This window comes from Sylvia atricapilla, chromosome 12 (genome assembly GCF_009819655.1).
Source record: "Sylvia atricapilla isolate bSylAtr1 chromosome 12, bSylAtr1.pri, whole genome shotgun sequence".
Classification (NCBI taxonomy): domain Eukaryota; kingdom Metazoa; phylum Chordata; class Aves; order Passeriformes; family Sylviidae; genus Sylvia; species Sylvia atricapilla.
Window position 1 is genome coordinate 172168 of NC_089151.1, and position 18011 is coordinate 190178.

The 18011-nt window shown below is 47.0% G+C and overlaps 2 protein-coding genes across 2 annotated transcripts in view; one reads left to right on the forward strand and one right to left on the reverse strand.

Moving 5' to 3' along the window:
• Nucleotides 1-8679, reverse strand: part of AP1G1 (adaptor related protein complex 1 subunit gamma 1) — a 37915-nt gene extending 29236 nt beyond the window's left edge. Inside the window, exon 1 of the mRNA XM_066327348.1 lies at nt 8504-8679. The gene's annotated coding sequence lies outside the window, so the exon portion shown is untranslated. The remainder of the gene's footprint in view (nt 1-8503) is intronic.
• A 203-nt stretch (nt 8680-8882) lies between these two features.
• ATXN1L (ataxin 1 like) lies at nt 8883-16228 on the forward strand. The gene is made up of 2 exons (XM_066327350.1): nt 8883-9587; nt 9834-16228. The coding sequence occupies exon 2, from the start codon at nt 9944-9946 to the stop codon at nt 12008-12010; it is 2067 nt and encodes a 688-aa protein (XP_066183447.1). The 5' UTR covers nt 8883-9587; nt 9834-9943; the 3' UTR covers nt 12011-16228.
• The last annotated feature ends 1783 nt before the right edge of the window (nt 16229-18011 follow it).

An 18011-nucleotide genomic window follows, 5' to 3' on the forward strand; every position in this document is an offset into this window, starting at 1 on the left:
GAGAACTGATCTTAGAATCATTACAACTTGGGACAGAAATCCCCCACAAAACACAACTCTGTTTAATAACTTGCACAAGATTTCATCTAAGTGCTTCAGATGGCCATGCTTCAAAAATCCTGCCAACTTGTGCCATACACACTTCCTTCTTAGAAGTGTGGAAGTCAGTACAAAAGCCAATGGAAGAGCAATCTTAGGTGTGTGAATATTTCAGAGAATCCTGCTTCAAAAATAATCAGCTTTACATCATCGTTTTATTACAGCCCAATTAGAACAACCCTTTCTGAAACAAACAAGCCTGTGACATTACTGTCTGGCAGTATGGGTATGAAGGGTGTATATAACAACACTCAGAGTAGTTTCACCTCATCAGATGGAATGCTGATGGAGCCATTTGAACCAGAAAGCAATCTAGTTTGCCAAGTATCTGTTAAGAGGAAAGCGGCTGTCAAACAGAATCCAAACTTTAGGATTTATGTTCAGTAGTTGAACTTTTTAGTTCACGCTCACGCAAGCCGACTTCCAACTTTGAGAGCTCAAACTATATAAACATCTTTACAGCCTTCTTTCACCCATGCCAGCCTGCAAACAGAACAGAGCCCTTCTGATAACAGCTATCAGACCAACTTGTAAAAAGTTACCACAGCAGTCTGCTACAGATTTTGTCTGGGTCGCCATTCTCCCGAACATGGTCATACATTTTAAGCATTGCCATATAAGAAAAATATGTGCATTCAGGTGCTGTACTAGCTGGCTTATATACCACAGAATGGAGAGACTGGGACACAGAGCTAGCAGGAGACTTCTTTGCTTGCAGAAAAAAAGACAGTGGTGCATGTACCAAGTAAAGGTGGCCTTACACTAAGCCAGACAAAGGCAGCTCTGAGTCCCAATTATAAACTCATACATACACTAGGCTGCTTCAGCCAAACCATGCAGACACTTCATATTTAAGTTCCTCATCTTCATACTTTTAAAGGTTTTAATTTAGAGAGACATAAAGCATGCAGTTTTGAAAACAGAAGAGTAGAGATATTCTTCCTGCATAAGGACTTTGTCCCAAAATGCTGACATGTGTAGGATAATGAATACTGGACACTTTAATCCTTATTCTTACCTTGTATCTCCATGTGAATTCACAACACTTCCACACATGACTGTGACATGAATAAATTAATGGTTGCTATGCACTCATGCTGCACTAACAGGCATAACAGAAATAGTCACGGAGAAGTAAAAAATCCATCTCCAGAACAAGCCCTTCCATGACCACTACCTTTGCTGCCATGCCTGCATGTAATAGAGTTCTGCATCCTTTCTGAAGGGGAAGAAAAGCAAAATGCTGCATGCAGCACTTAAGGGGTAGATGTAATATTGATGTATTTATATAAAATGCCTTCTGTTTTTTTGCCTCACTGTTATTTTCCTGAAAATTGGTAACACTCTGTGGAGTTTTGATTGCTGCAAAATGCTCAGATTGTGTTTTTCACAACAGTATCAGACACTCAAAACTCTCTTTGCTGGGGGCAACTGTTCATGTTAAAGGCTGAATTTTTAAGCCTGGACTCACCTACTGCACACCTATATGACGTGATTCTAAACTGATCTTGATCAGCCATGCTCTTATTGGAAAATGGGGCAGGGGTTACAAAGATGAAAGCGCTACTGCAGAAATGCTCCTCTGCAGTCTATAGGCAATAATTTCATAATCACTAATATCACTCATGTGCCGGCTCATGCTGAAAAAGGTGAGTCCAGTCCTTCCACTGTGTTCACACTGGCATTCCAGGGACCAACCTGCACACACATAAAACAGCTTGCCCCCTTCTTCCCAAAGCAGTCCTCAGACACATCTGCCTGGCTTGTGCAAAGACAGGCAGCACTGAGAACATGCAGCTTTGGGAGACCTCAGATGGAGCGGAAAAGAGGTGAAAGATTCACTGCAGCATGAATCCACTCTTATGCTATGGCTCTGCACCCTAGTTAAGCTCATCTACAATGCTGCTGCTCCTGAGAAGATAAGCAGTGGCTACTACTACTCCAGATATTACAACCCTGACTGACTCCTTTATTTTTAAAGAAAGTGTTCTTTACAAAGTTTTTGAAACACTAATACATAACCTATTGCACACAGAGGTCTGCCAACAAATCGTTTCAATATCACAAGCTGTTTTGTTCCTACTCTCTACCTGAAGGTTTATAAATTGTTGAATGCTGGTATCTGCAGCCTGTGACTTGTACAAGCCCACTCCTTTCCTTGCCAGTGGACCAAAAACTTTCTGTAGGCATGGCCATGGGAGCATCTTAAGCTTGGCCATGGACAACAAAAAAAAAAAGGAAAGACTGCCTAAACAGTTCTAGTCAATGGAAAAACAGACTTCAACAACATTACTATGTATGTGGAGTACAGCTTTTTATAATACCTTTTTCTCAACCTTCTCTGGTGTTTAGGCAGGACTTCCTGTCTCACCGAGAAGGCAGGTACAATGACAAGAAACTGAAAATCTAGTTAGACTTCACCTGAACATCATTCAGATATTGAACAAAGTTAATAGTCAGTATTTACAAATGTCCTCGCATAAATAAAGAATTAGCAAGGCACACTGTAAAAATTATTTTTTCTCCTCACTTCACAACCACAGGAAAGCAAGCAGAACCAGCATATTGGAAAGTAAAGAATTGATGAATAAGACTCAAGAACCAATTTCTGAGGCTTCCTGCTGTTCTCACTTGTGTAACAACTAACACAGTTACACAGACAAGAGCCTAATCTGAAGGACTGACTAAGAGCAACTGTATCTCACACACACTTCCTGCCTGATGAGAACAGAACTGCTCTGATGGTGGACAACATCAAGGACAAAAGACAGAGCTGTAATTTATTTTCCAATATTCAAAACTTCTATCCTTGTGTTGCAACTAAATACTTTTTTTTAGTCAATATCAAATAATTCGGCTTTTCTTTTAATATACCTTTGAATCAGTCCCATACAAAAGGTTTTGCACCCATCTATGTAAAACGGTGTCTTCCTCTCACCCTTGTAAAAAATTACTTTACATGTTTATCCTTGAAGCTTGAGCTCTTCTTGTACACATTCTTCCAGTATTTCAGTACAATGTAATTGCCATGCAATGTAGCACATTGTGTTTTCTTCCCCTCCATAAGAAATAGCTCTCTTAATATCAAAAATTCTTGCATCAGGTACCTGGTTTTTTGCCTTCAGTGACTTTAGGCTTCTTCTGCATGCTAATACATTGGAAATTGCATTGCAGTTTTGAGTTTCAGACACGTAAGCATAAGCAGTAGTTACTGCAGATGAGAAGAAACTCTGGACATGAGAACACTTAAATTCAGAAACATTACAGAAGAGATTAACATTTACCGAGTCTCGGCAATTCCAAAACCTATGACAATGCCAAAGGACCTTTAATGCAACAATGGGAGGACAACGATACCATCTAGCAACAGCAGACAGTGAAGCTTCACTTTAGCTGGTGCCTAAGTGCTACTTAAAACTTTCTCCAAAGAAGTAAATCTTGTTCTTCAGGATTAGTTAACATTTTTCTCCAGCACAGACACATCCTTTTATTCTTGACACATCAACATAAATGACAAGGCAGTCTGTAGAAGTTATTACCTGCTTACTCCTTGGGTTTAAAACAGAAGCTTCCTTCAGCCATTTCTTTGCTAACTACAAGCTCCCGAAATCGAGGATGATCTCTGAAGATTTGAAAAGAGCCTACTAGTTAATATTTACAATATCTGGTAGAGTTGCACACAGAATTCTTCAACCTTATCAGATCTGTTTGCCTCTTCTCATTTCGAAAGCCTAGCTCCTTAGAAGAACTTACTATCAATATCAAAACTTCTCAGAGTCAGAGACCTAATTCAGAGAAGTTCATGTTGTATAAGTGGCTGGTGGTTAAGATCCTAGGAAAACAGAATTCCAGCTTCTCTCCTGTAATACAGAGACTAGGAAAGGTGTCACCACAGTGATTCTCTTCCCTCTGCTACTCAGGAATCCTTCCTCTAAACTAATAAAAAGGCATTCTCTCTCTTTGTGTAACTCATTCCTACTACCAAAAAGTGGGGGAAAAAAAAAACCGCACTAAAAATCTTCATGTATTAAAACATTTAATTTTCATTTAAATTGCACTGATAAATCACTATTTTCTCCTTTTTTATGGTCTGTTACTAGTGAAGCTTGTCACATTCAAAAGTTAAAGATTTTATTCAACAGGCCATCATACCAAAAATATTTGAGTATGGAACTTTACCAGAAGTATCTCTGAGAATACAGTCACATTCAAATATGACGGGTCACCTTTCATATTTAAACACACACCTAATATTACCAAAACTCACCTTAAAAATGCTCAAATGCTTCAGTCAAGCTATATTCTTCTATCAGGAATTGCAGAGTAAAGACAAAGGATAGTCCTTAAATGTTGAGTTGAGAACATGTCCTTTGGAAGCTATTCAGAAATGTTAGCTTATGTCTAAAATATCTAATGTGTCTTTAAGACAATAAAACTTTAACAGTTGTTTTAAAATTTTTTTAGGACAAGTTATCAGACATTTAACATTTTAACATTATTATTTAGCCTTAAATTCCAGAAACATTAAGACATAAAGGCCATCAAAAGTAATGGAATTATTCACAGAAGATGTCTACTGTTTGGGGAAATTATCTGAATTTTCAGTTGTGGTGATATAGACACCAAGTTACAGCTTTTCCTGTAAATAGCATTTCTGAACTTAGTTCTGTCTAGAACACACCCCAAGCCTGAAGCAGCACACATTTCAAACACATCTAAAATACACAACTCCAGTTGCTCCACCCCAAGGCATGAGTAAGGAATCACACTCCTCAAGCAACCCTAACTTTTGGGAAGTTACACAACTAAAGCCAGACCTAACTGAAATGAATAGCAGAACTCCCCTCCTTGCTTAGGTACAATTGAATCCAACCTAGTGCACACAAAAACAGAGGATCTGCCCAGACTCCATGAAAGGACTAACTGCAGTGTTGAGACCCAACACTGATGGTTTCAACTCCACACTGCTATCAGTAGGCTTCCCACTTCTATCAGACACTTCAAAAGAAAAATGTATTAGCAGCAAAACCAGAAACATACTCTCCAAGTACAGATGAAGGTGTCAACAAATGCAGAGATATTGGTATATGGTCTAGTACTATCAAAATTTATACAGAAAACAGTAAATACTAAACTACTATAACTATTTATACAATAAACACCAAAGCAAGGAGCACTATCATCATCAAGAAGGGCAAAGGTGACACAAACAAGTTGAGAGAAAGAGCACCCTACCATGTAACATGCTAAGTGGGACAATCTCCCATGAAGAAAAAGCAATTGAATGCAACAGACAACTAGAAAGCAATATCAGAAAATCAGAAAGCAATTAAGTCAGCAGGGGGCTTCAAAATGCATTCTCATAAGAAAAGGCATCAAAGTGACACTTTTGCTTTATGCAGAGACAGCTGGAGGAGAGCAAGGGAGGTCAAATAAGAAAAAAAGTACCCCAAAACAAGAGCTAAAAAATAGTCTTGGAAGAAGAGACAGTCTCACTTCAAGTTACATTGAAAAAAAAACCTCACCAACAAGAAATGCAGCACAACAGTATTCAAGAAGCAAGGCTCAGTGCTGCTAAGGGCTGAGAGGAAGAGGAGAGGCACAACAGAGACTGAGGACATTGTACAGATCCCACCCAATCCCACTACAGACCCCTTCCCACTCCCTGCTGACAGACACACGGTCCCACAGCACAAGTCAGCACTTTGGATGAGGTATCCCATTCCTGCACCACTGTGCATGTACACCAAACCCAGCAACTCCTGCACTGCCTTCAAAAGACACACTGAGCTCACAGTCAGTACAAACATCAACAACAACAACTGCCAAAAAAGAAAATAAGTATTTCCCCATTTTTTAAAGAAGCTAAAAAATGTAGGAAGAAAAATTAGCAGCCCAGCTATATAGGTGATCTCCATGACAGACACAAGCAGAATTCCAGAGTTTCTGGCTTCTGTTTCAATACCTCAATCACAACTGACCTACATTATCTTTGTATTTATCACCTGCTTCTGATTTCCTCACTAATTTAATCTATGAGATAATCTGGCTATTTTACTTCCTGTTCACTTTCCTGCAGAGTTAAACTTTAAATAAATCAAAAAAAAAGCCATTGGCACAAAAAAACCCCACACCCTTCTTTGTACTTGCCAACACCAGATGAAAGACAAGACGCCACATTTTTTACATTCATTAATACAAACTTTACAACAAGCCATGTAACTTCAGCTATGGCCTAGGAGGTACTAATCTTTGATTTTACCTGCAGCATTTCTGTCAAATAGTAGATACAGGTTACACTAATACCTGTGATATCAGCAGATTCACTTGTATTCACATTACCGTAGCTCTGTTTTTCAAGTAACAGCCTCATCATATATTTACTTATTAACTCCAAAAATCTCCTCCAGTGAAGTAATGCTCCTACCAAGGCAGCAACAGACCTTTTTCCCCAGAGAACAGCTGCGTATCATTTAGAACAAATTAGCATCACCTGCATTCAGAAGAAAATTGCTCTATCATTAAAAAAAACCTGATGAGCTCAAACAACCCATCCCCTGAAGTTATACAGGGTCATCTCACAAATAAAAATATTCACAGTGGAGAGGCACAAGCAGCTTTACTGGGTGCCATCACTTTTAGCAACAGTAAAGATTTGCATGAACATTTGGAAAGCTGACATTACAAACCTGAACTGCACTAACTAGGGTGGGCTGTGTGTGTCTGAGAACAGCCAGCTTGGATTCTTGTGCCATTATCCACAACCTTCTCACACCATGGTCTGACACTCACTAATCTCATTGTACAGTGATGCCACTGAAAATCGCTGCACACAAAGGAGCTACCAAGAATCAGAACACTTCTGTTATCCCTTAATCTTTCACAGGGTACTACAAAGGTACTACAGGATTTTTCCATCTCAATCGTGCCACCTTCAGGAAAACAGATCAGCATTAACAGGAACAGAAAAGAAAAAAGAAAAGGAGGAAAATTGCTTTTTTTATCATAAAAGAAGGAAATCTAAATGTTATCTTACACACTGGAAACACAAAAGCTGGATCCCTTCACCAAAAAAAAAAAAAAAATTACACAAGACTTACTTTTCCCTTCTCAAGAAACAGGAATTTAAATTCCTTTCCTCTGCTTCTCCCAGTACAGAAGAATGGAAGGGCTCACACCAAACTCCTCAGAAAAAAACCTCACAAAATCTCCTGCCTTCATTCAGCTCTCAAGTACCCAAAGTTTTCAAATCCAGTGCTAAACACCAGAGAGCACACAAGCAAGCAAAAGAAAGAATTTCACAACAGAATGTGATATGCAAACAAACAAAGGAAAAAATACCAAGTGTAGCGGTAGCAGGGAAACAGATACAAAAAGCTGTTATGGTCTATCCCACATAAGTAAATAAAATTAAAAAAAAAAAAAGGGGGGGGGAATGAAACAGCACAAATTTCTCTGCTATTTTAAATGTAGGATGCAAGGTGCATCCCTAAAGGATTCCCCTGCATTTACAGAAGAAAACACACATATATTTCACTATTTAAATCACTATGCACCAAACACCTTTTGGCCACACATGTGACATTGTTATCCTTTCAAAGATGTTCCACTGGGATTCTATGCTGTCCCGTTAATATTTCAAGCATCAGAAACTGAAATTTGTCACTCAGCATTTTTACACATGACTTTCAACATTATAAAACACACACCTGTTCTATCTGTAAACTTTAAAAGTAATGGCTACTATAAAATAAATTACAATTTATCTTATAGCTCGCGCGAGAACTCAACCAGCCTTGAAGGGACTCGAAGGCGCCCTTACAGACCGGCCGTCAGACAGCAGCTAACTGCAAACACCTTTAGCCAGACCGAACATCTCCTGCTTCCATTAAAACCCATGAACCGTAAGTACTATTGACGCTGTAATAGTCATAGCGTTTGTGGAGCCTAGGCAGTAATATACCCGAGGGAAGAACGGGCACAAGTCCCGGCTGCTCTCAAGACGGCACCGGGCCACAGCACGAACCAGCTGCTGAGGTACGCGCTGCCGCTTCAGCCGCGTGCTGCCCCCGAGCTCCGGGTACGGGGGCCAAGGCAGAACCCGCACCGCCGTCTTCCCGGCAGAGAACGGCCAGGGCAGGCGCGGTCCGCTCCTGGCGCCCGAGCAGGAGGCCCCAGGGCGCAGGGCAGAGTTCGAAGCGGGCCGGACCGCCGGGCAGAGGCAGCAGCGCCGGGAGAGGCGGCGAGAGGGCACCGGGCGGCCTCGCGGACAGAGCGGCCGAGGCCCAGCCGCGGAGTTCGAGGTGAACAGAGGCCTCAGCACTCGCGGGGCCCCAGGCGGCGGGACCTGGAGGTCAGGGGAGGCGCGGGGCGGGCAGCGGAGGCCCGAATCTATCCCACTCACCAGGCCGGTCCCTGCAGCAGCAGCGGCGGACAGAGCCGGGCATTCAAAATGGCGGCGGCGGGGCCGCAGCACGGATACCGCAGGCGGAGGGATCCGCGCTCCGACTCGCTCCCCGCGAGCCCGCAGACTCTCCCGATCGCGGTTGGGAGCGCTGCCGCACCGGGTTCGGCGGGAACGGGGCGGGGATGGCGAGAATGCGGTGCAGCACCGCCGGTGGCGGGACGGAAAATGCCGATTGCACTACTTTTCTTAGCGGAAGCACCCGTGAGGTTGGTCTTAGAAGGAAGGTGCGTCTGCACCGTGGCAGTCCCTGATGACGTCACTCACCGGGCGGTCCCGGCAGCGCGCGCTCCCCACGGCGGGGCCGGGCGGGACCCGTTGGCCGTGTCTGCGGTTCCGGGAGCGGGGGGTTCCGAGGCAGGAGGGGCCAAGCCGCTCCCAGCCCGGGGAATCTCGCAAGGTTTAGATGTCCACCGGCGAGGAGGCGAGCGCAGGGTGCGGCAGTAAACGGAGCGTCTCTGGAAGCGGGTACAGAGGCACCTGCGCCCCAGGCAGCTCTTCTGTCCTCACTTCCGGGACCTTATGTCACATTAACGATCACCGAATGACGAGGAACTGCCCCCCGCGGAGCCTGGTCAGCAGCACGGGGCCGACCGGACACTGCGGGGGTGCGAGAGAGGGCACGGGAGCGTTCAGACCGAATGCTCCCGCAAGAGAGCCGGGGCACGCTGCCGCGCGGCCCACGCTGCCAGCCAGCCACTGAGAGAGCCTGTCTGGGGCGCGGGACCGCACGGCGCTGCCGCCGCGGGACTGGCGCTGTGCGGCCGGGCCTTGGGCACGTCCCGCAGGCCGGGCCGGACTGAGCCCCGAGCGGACGCAGCTGGTTGCCACAGCAACAGCACTGTGGGTGCCCAGTGACGCCATCCGGGCGCGGCGGAGTCACGACCCCCGCCGAAGGGCGAGCAGTTCCGGCGTTCCCTGTACGAGTCATTGATATGCGACGCGTCATCGCCGTGCGCCACGGGCGGGGAGGAGCCGGTCCGGGCACCGGGCGGGCCCGCGGGGCCGGTCCGGGCCATGGCGGGTGAGCCGCGGGCACCGGGCGGGCACTGGGCGAGCACCGGGCGGGCCCACGGGACGCGAAGGGGAGCGTTGCGCGGCAGCGCGGCCGGGGTTCGGGGCCAGGGTTGGGGGCGGCGACCGGTATCGGGCGTCTTCCGTCCTCGGCGTTCCGACCCTGGGCCAGGGGCCGTCGCCGTGCCCGTTCCCGGAGCCGGGGCTTGGGCTGCCCTTGGGCTAGGACTCATGGCTCCCTCTGTTCCTGGCACAGGTGAGGCGGCGGCCGGCGGCGCGGATCCAGGAGCCCGCGCGTGGCAGCCCCAGTGGGTGCCCCCATGAACGAGCGTCGCGGCCGGGGCTGCCGGGACACCGCGGGGCGCCATGAGAGCGGGCCACGAGCGGAGCCAGGAGTGTCTCCCGCCAAAGAAGCGGGAACTTGCCGCCGCCAACACTGGCACCGAGGCGGGACGGGCGGGGGGAGCCCAGGGCTCGGGCGAGGGACCCGACTGGGCTCGCACGGCTCGGCCGGCTCCTGCCGCACCGCGCTACGGTCCTGGTGAGGCTCCCGAGGCGTCGGCGGGGCTGACAGTGGACCAGTACGGGATGCTCTACAAAGTAGCAGCACCGCCTGCCACCTTCTCCCCCACGGGCCTGCACCCCGTGGTGAACGTGAGCCCCCTGCCCCCTGCCTTCAACGTGACCTCACCCATCATCCAGCACCCAGCAGTGCCCTTTCCTTCCATCCACTATGCACAGATCCCTTCGGCTTCCCTGCAGCTCATCGGTTCCCACTACACAGTGCCCTATGCCGTCCCTCCTGCCTTCCTGCCTAGTCCTCTCCTGTCTCCTTCCACCAATCTCACTGCTCCCCATGTCCCCCACTTTGTGCCATATGCCTCCTTGTTCACGGAAGAAGCTGCTCCTTCCCCCCAGACTACCTCTCCCACCCACAGCTTCAACAAATCCGCCTCTGCAGCCTCTCCTGGGCAGATGCAGCACCACACTGCACCCCAACCGCTGGACATGGCACCAGGGAGAATTCCTGTTTATTATCAGATGTCCCGACTCCCACCAGGCTATTCAGCCTATGAGGCACCTGTGGCAGGTGGGAGCCCAGAGTCTCCTCAGCAAGACAGTCAGCTGAGCTCAGAGGTGGCTGCAGCCAATGGTGGGCAGAGGCCCCTGGAGCAAAGTGTGGCCGGGAGGCCCAGCGAGGCTGTGGACTCTGCCAGCAGTGCAGCTGAGGACTGTCTGCCCCCAGGAGCTCCCACAGGATGTATGGGCGATGGACAGTTCCTTCCAAGTTACCAGATGCTGGGAAGAGAGATCTCTGTGCCTACTCACAGGAGCACCCCAGACACTGATCTGGAGGTTCAGAGGGTGGTGGGAGTGTTGGCATCTCAGGATTATCATGTTCTGGCAGCCCAGAAGAAAGATGACCCAAGCCCTTTGAACCTTTGCCATAAAATCCCTGATGGGCAGGGAGACATGCTGAGGAACACCACAGACAGGGCTGCAGCTGGGAACAGCCAGTCCCAGAGCCCATGTGGAATGTCCCCCGAAGACACTGTTAGACAGAGACAGTTAGCCAAAGGAATGGTGATAGCCAATGGCAAGCCAGTACTTGTTCCCGTTGGATCTGAGCCTGTCAGGTCTTCCACTTCAGAAGCCCTGGTGAGGGAGAGCCCAGATACACAGGCTCGAGGAAATGTGCTTGAAAAGGAGCTGGCCCAGTTGCAGCCACCCAGCTCCTCACAACTGCCCTCTCACTTCATGAAAGGAGCCATCATCCAGCTGGCCACGGGAGAGCTGAAGCGGGTGGAAGACCTGCAGACTCAAGACTTTGTTCGCAGTGCGGAGGTGAGTGGAGGCCTGAAGATTGACTCCAGCACTGTGGTGGATATTCAGGAAAGCCAGTGGCCTGGGCTTGTCACACTGCATTTTGTGGTTGGGGAGCAACAAAGTAAAGTGAGCATTGATGTGCCCCCGGAGCATCCCTTCTTTGTGTATGGCCAGGGCTGGTCCTCCTGCAGCCCCGGGAGGACTGCTCAGCTCTTTGCTTTGCCCTGTCACAGGCTGCAGGTGGGGGATGTCTGCATATCAATCAGTTTACAGAGCATGAATGGCAACTCTGCTTCTCAGGCCAACTCCCCACTCATGGATCAGCTGGTATCTGCTAGGGAGAGATCGGAACGAACAGCTCAGGGGCCCAGAGAGCCGTCTGACAGAGCTGCTGAAAGGAAGAGCCACACAGATAGAACCAGCGCAGCCCAGAGCTCTTGTGCAGAATCTTCTCAGCCTGAGGCTGGCAGTCCGTACAGTTTGGCCCCAGGCTTCCAAAGATACAGCATGCAGGCAGAGGAGCCTCGGCCCTCTCTGCTCCGTCCCTCTTTCATTCCCCAGGAGGTCAAGCTGTCTATTGAAGGGCGTTCAAATGCAGGGAAATGATCCCTTGGAGGTATGAGCTAGGGTGGCCACAGTAGGTGAGCCTCACCATCAGGTGGAGAAATTGCACAGACTCTGTCATAGGCTCACCAGAAAAGGCTGCTCTCTGCCTTGCAAGAATGGCTTCATTCCAGTTCTATGGCTGCCCAGTTCCTCCTGGGGAGTTAGGAGGGCTCCAGTGCCTCAGGGAGCAGCAACAGGCTAGCTGGGGTGGGGAGCAGGGATGTGCTCATGGGCGTGTGATGAGAGCATTCCAGAGGCTGGAGGCTGGGGCTTTCTCCCACCTCCTGGGATAACTGACTCCCTGCGGGGCAGGGGCCGAGCATTCGGGGCAGGTAGGGAGATGAGGAGGGCAGACTTGGCTTAAGGTAGCAGATAAAATTGCTGAAGATTTTATTCCTCTTTTCTCATGATGGGGAGAGATGAGTCCCCACTGGAGTTTGGGGGCTTTACTCCCAGCATCCCCTTTCTTCACACATGCACTTTAAAAGGACCGTTCACCGATGGAGCTCTCAAGGGCAGGATGGAGGTGCTTCTCTGGTGGTTCTGATTAATGTCTCTTCCACTGAATCCAACTGCTCTTTCTTTTTGCAAAGAATGTACAGATTTGAATGAATCACAGAAATTCAAGAGGAAGGACCAAAAGGATGGGCTTGGGTGCAGGTGAATAGGGAACTTGAGCACTTGAGATGGGACACAAGTTGGCATGGGAGACATTTGTTTCCTGCTATAAAGTCTACTTAGTTGTTTTGCCACCAAATCAAATCTTTCTTCCTATGTTAATAACTTAAAAAAAAAAAAACCTCCTGGGTTTATAGCTTTTGCAGAGGTTTAGCCTAGGGATGAATGGGGCTGGATTTTTTTGTTTGGTTGAATTTTGGGTTTGGGTATTTTATTGGCTTGGGTTTTTTTTTAAATCTGGAGCAAAATACATTCAGCATTCTCTAGGGAAGGGTGAAAACATCCTTTTGTGAGAAGACCGATGATATTTTGTAATTAACTCAGAAAAATGTTCCAGATGGTTAATCCTTCCCTGCAGGCAGTTTCCTGAATAAGCTCTAGACAAGAGACAAATGTTTGTGCATGTGCAGGCAAGGTACAAAGTTTGTGCTAAGTACAATTCTATGATTAATATACGGACTCTAAAAATATCATAGTGTCACAGGGCATTTTGGGATCATTTTGTGTTAGTTTTTCTGATGCTTCACTTTGGAGTTCCTCTGTAGAACAATGTGGTAAAATCAAGAGTAGTGTTTTTCATGGTGAGATTTAATATTATTGTGTATGAATACCTGATTATGGTGATAACACTCTATTGAGTGAAGGCTCCGGTAGTTACACTAATCTGCCCTCTGACGGTGTGTTATGACACCATTGCTCAGCTAGGATAAAGAATAGTCACTGTTCTGGTGAGAAAACAGTTTTCACTGACTTAATCTGGGTTGAGTATTCCTTGTGTTCAGATGCCCATCTCTGTGCTAGGACCAGGCTTTGGAGGGGCTTTTCTTAGTGTGCAGAGTCCTGATGTTCAGCATGCTGTTCCTGTCTCCCTGCTTTCATCTGCCTGAAACTTGTCATGTGTGCCTGACTCGTGGGGCTCCACTCCTCTCTGTCACAGAATGGTGTGTGTCAGCACCTCTCCTTGCAGTGGTGGTGTCTCAGGGCTGTTCTGCACTCCCCCGGAGTGTGTCCTGTAACTGGTTTGCTTCTGCTGACTGTGCAAAAGACACGTGCTCTGCCTGTGTTATTAGGCAAGTTAGTCTCCAGAATGTCCCTTCCATCCCAGCCTCAGTCCTGTTTTCCTAGCACATTGCTAGCCATTTCTGTTGCCTTTAAAATGCCCCAGCAGGACAGGCCTTAGGTGAGATGTGTGCTAATCATGTGTAAGGTTTTGTGCCTCACGGGGTTCTCCAGAATGAGGATGCTGACTGTATCACATGTAGCTGCTCCCAAATGACACACTACTTCTGGTTTCATCAGCTGCATTTGGGATGTGTGATGTCACAGTGATGCTGTCATGTGAAGATTCTGCCTCCTCAGGTGCAGCAGCTGTGGGAACAGATGCTGTTTTCACAGCCCCATTTGTCCACCTGGGCCCCTTGGTCACCTGGGGGTGTCACAGCTCCTGCTGACCGGACTATTCTACATAAAACTCTCCATTAATGTTGGTAATTATACTTAATGCACAGGATATCTGAGGTGTCTGTGGCCAAAGGCAGGAGGCAGAGGAGCCCAGGTTCTCATGCCTGTTCTATGCACGGTGCGTGCAGAGGAATTCAGGGCTGCAACAGGCAGTTGAGAAAGGGATCTTGCATACATACAGCATGTGTAGAGGGGCTGGTTACACCATAGAGACAATGTCTGAGCAACTGAGGTTACAGAGCCCCTTGAGTGTCTTCTGAGCACCAGAGTCTGTCTTAGAGTGAGGGTTTGGAGAGTTTGCCTTACACCATGTGTGTTACTGTCACTCCTCGATCTCAGCTGCATTGTGCAGTGGTCTGAATGGGCAGTACTGACAAAAGAGGCAAGAAGCTATGTGGCTTAAATAGCTTTGTACTGTAGGCAGGTGAAAGGCTGTGAAGGTGCTTGCCCTGTTGTTTACCTGGCTGCTGACCTGGACTTTGGCTTGCTGCACCTCTGTTGGGTGCAGTCCTGAGCTCTGTGGAACAGGCCAGGGTGAACTGGACCTTGGTGCTTTTACCCAGACTCCTGTCAGTCCCGCTGTTGTATATATCAGCTGCCAGCTCTTCCCTGGAAGCAATGGTTTGAAGCACAGCTCATGATGGGAGACTGAGATGAAGAATCTGTGTGTCTAGCTGTTTGCCCCGAAGGGTGAGCAGGAGGGGGGCACTGGCAACTCTCCAGCCCAGCTCAGCAGTCCTGGTATCATGGGAACCTGTCCTTACTGGGCAGGGCTGTATGGCTTAGCACCATAGTGGTAGTTGTGCTGAGCACTAGAGGCTCTCCTGAGACATGGAGTGTCTGAGACAGGCTCTGCTGCAGGGAGAAAGGCTGTGAATGAGCCCATGGAGGAGCCTTTTATTTCTTGGGTTTATAGAGGAGGAGATTAAGCCAGCAAGACATTGCAGAGTGAGATGGTTACCTGGGCTTTTCTGCTGGCACAGATGTGACAGACTTCTCAGAGACATATACCACATTCCTGTTGCTATTGTGAAGGGCAGGAGAGCTGTGGTCTGTCCTGCTTGGAGGAGGGGGCCCTAATCTTATCCAGCTCATGCTCTGTAGCAGGAGTCCATGGGATGCAATAATGGGTGTCTGTAGCCATCTGTCCCATCGCATGGAACATGCCTCGGGTTAGCTGCACGGCGGAGCCAAGCCTGTCTCTGGGCTGTGCATTCACAGCAGTGAGCGCTCATCACTACCAGACTATGCAGAGGAAGCTCTGTCTGGAAGGGAAGGAAGCTGCAGAGGCCCCTCTGCCTTCCCCTTCCAGCTGCTGAGCAGCTTTTTATATTGCACTTTTCACATTAAGTGTCCCTGACCCCACCCCACATTTCAAGTCACTTTGTCCTGTAGAGAACTAACAATCCTTGTTACTCAGAAAATAGTGTAAACAAACTACAGCAGCTGGAGTAGCCCAAATGATAGTTCCTGCCCACAGCAGCACATGTGCCTTTCCCCAGCATCACTCACAACTGCTCCTTGTCTTTCAAGCTGTGCTAGAGCCTGACACTTGTCAGAAGCTGCTAAGACAGCTACAAATACACATTCTGTACAGTTTGTCCCATGGTGTTCCACATATAGTTTAAAATACCAATGGTCCAGGCCCTTCCACGGCCTTCACACCTGTCCATCAAGGACAGAATTGCCCCTAAAGTCCTTCTAGGCTGCTGCTGCCCACCCTGTCAACATGCCCCTGGCACACTTGAGTTGTTTTTGGCTTTCATGGCACCTTAGCGCCAGGTAGGGTCTGCTCAGAGACAGAGAGACACGGGGGAGCTGGCTGGGCTGCCCTGAGGCAGAGAGTTGTTTGTAGATAAGTGCTGACCCCTCACTATAACCCCCAGTATATGGCTGTATTAACATGTAACCGATGCAGTGTATCTAAAGCCTTAGAACTAGTCAGGTGCTCCCCTCCAACTTTGTCCCTGCCCCTTTCCTCCTACCTGATCTTTAACAAAGCATTAATAATTCTAAGGATAATCTCTATTTTGTTGTGCTTTTTTTGTAACTGTTTTAAATAAATCAATTTGTACTGTATATTTGTACTTTGGTGAGATCCTTTTTCCTGTTTTACCATTTTAAGTCTGTACTTGCCTACAAACAGATTGTATTTTTATTGTTAATGCTTTTATGAATATTGCATTTAACTTGTTGACTCTGTAAACACAGTATATATCTATATACATATATATATATATATATATATATAAACCAATAGCTTTTCCTTTGGTGTTTGAGACTTTTTGCTTGTCTGCAGTATCAGTGGTCATTAGCATGTAGCTTCTCTGGATTTACACAGTGATCTGGAGACTCATGTCAAGGACAAGATACAGGGTGACGGATTATAAGCCATAATTCTGTGTTTTCAGATACTTAATGTGGTCTCTCCTGAACCCCTGGGAATAAAGATAAGGTGTCAGTGATGCTACAGGGACGTTCCAGCTGCAGTTGGAGAGTAAAGGTACAGCTCTGCTGGGCAAGCAAAACACGAGGCAGAGCAAAAGCAGATACTGCCAGAAGCAAACTGGAGGGTTGAGTATGAAAACGAACAGAAGTAAGGATAAAAGTGAGAGATGAGAGAACAAAGGAGGATATGAACAAAGGAACATGGAACTGAACAGCTCCTTTACAGTGCCTTTTCCCAAAGAGAGAGAAGCAGGGGTGGCTCCTGGGTGTCAGTTCTACATGATGAATGAACTTCATGTTAAAACAGCTTCTGTACAGGGAGGAAGCTAGATGTTGCAGTGGCAGGTGGAGAAAACTCGCACTGAAAAGGTTCAATGCTGTTTCCTAGCAGCATCCCCAGGGCTGGCTGTGAGAGTGGTTCATTATTGCCAGAAAAAAATGCATAATTATGCATTTTGAAGGTAACTATTTTAACTAGGGCTTTAAGGGACTGCAACCAAATGTTTTTCAAACTGAGAAATGAGGGGTTTAAGTAGTTTGATCTAAAGGTCTTGCTTCTTGTTCTTATGGTCCCCATTTCTGACTTAAAGAAGAGAAATAGCCATCAGAGAGAAGACAGTATGTCCCAAGGTGTTTGAACCACTCTATTACTCTAGACCTGAACTGGAAATTTTCAAGCTACAAAACACAGAAGTCTGGCACACTGGCTTTTGGTGGGCTGATGTCTAAAAACCACAAAGCTACAGCATGCATTTTCAGGTGCTCATTCTTAAAGAAGCCAAATAATGGAGAGTGCACTATTTTGCCCTGCCATGAGTCCTTCTGTGCCACTGCTTTGCTTTCTGCAGTTTAAAGACTCCTAAATATAATTTCCATAGTTGCATTGTTTTAATAGTGATTTCTATTAGCAAATAGTGTTAGCTATTCTATTATTTACCAAATAACTCTTTCACTTACAAACATGAAATGCTGTTTAAGTGAAAATTAACTTTTGAGTAAAGTAGCAAACTTGTTTGCTATTTGTTTACCTTGGTCAGCCTTTCTTTCATTGTTTCTATGTGGTATCTTAAAACAGGACCTCAGGTTCCTTAGTTTTTCCATGGATGCTACTGCAACTAAATATGTAATAATGATCTTTAAAAAAAGAGTATGCCTTTAAAAAGGCATTTCTAGAAGAACATCCTCCTTTGTTTCCTTTTTACGGGGACAAACTGCAAAGGATTTCTTCCTGGAGGACTTGTGGACTGTCTGTCTTCAGCTCTGTAATTCCTGCTGCAGTAAACAAGATCCTTTGCTATTGAGGTGGGTTTCACCTACAGAACTGCAGCAGCCTAGACCCATTTATGGGGCAAAGGCCCAAAACCAGGACAAAGCACAAAAGGAAAGGAAGGGGACTAATACATATGAACGTTAA

Bases quoted from the DNA above. Each gene is read 5' to 3' on its own strand.
- ATXN1L (XM_066327350.1), top strand. From the start codon at position 9,944: ATGAGAGCGGGCCACGAGCGGAGCCAGGAGTGTCTCCCGCCAAAGAAG.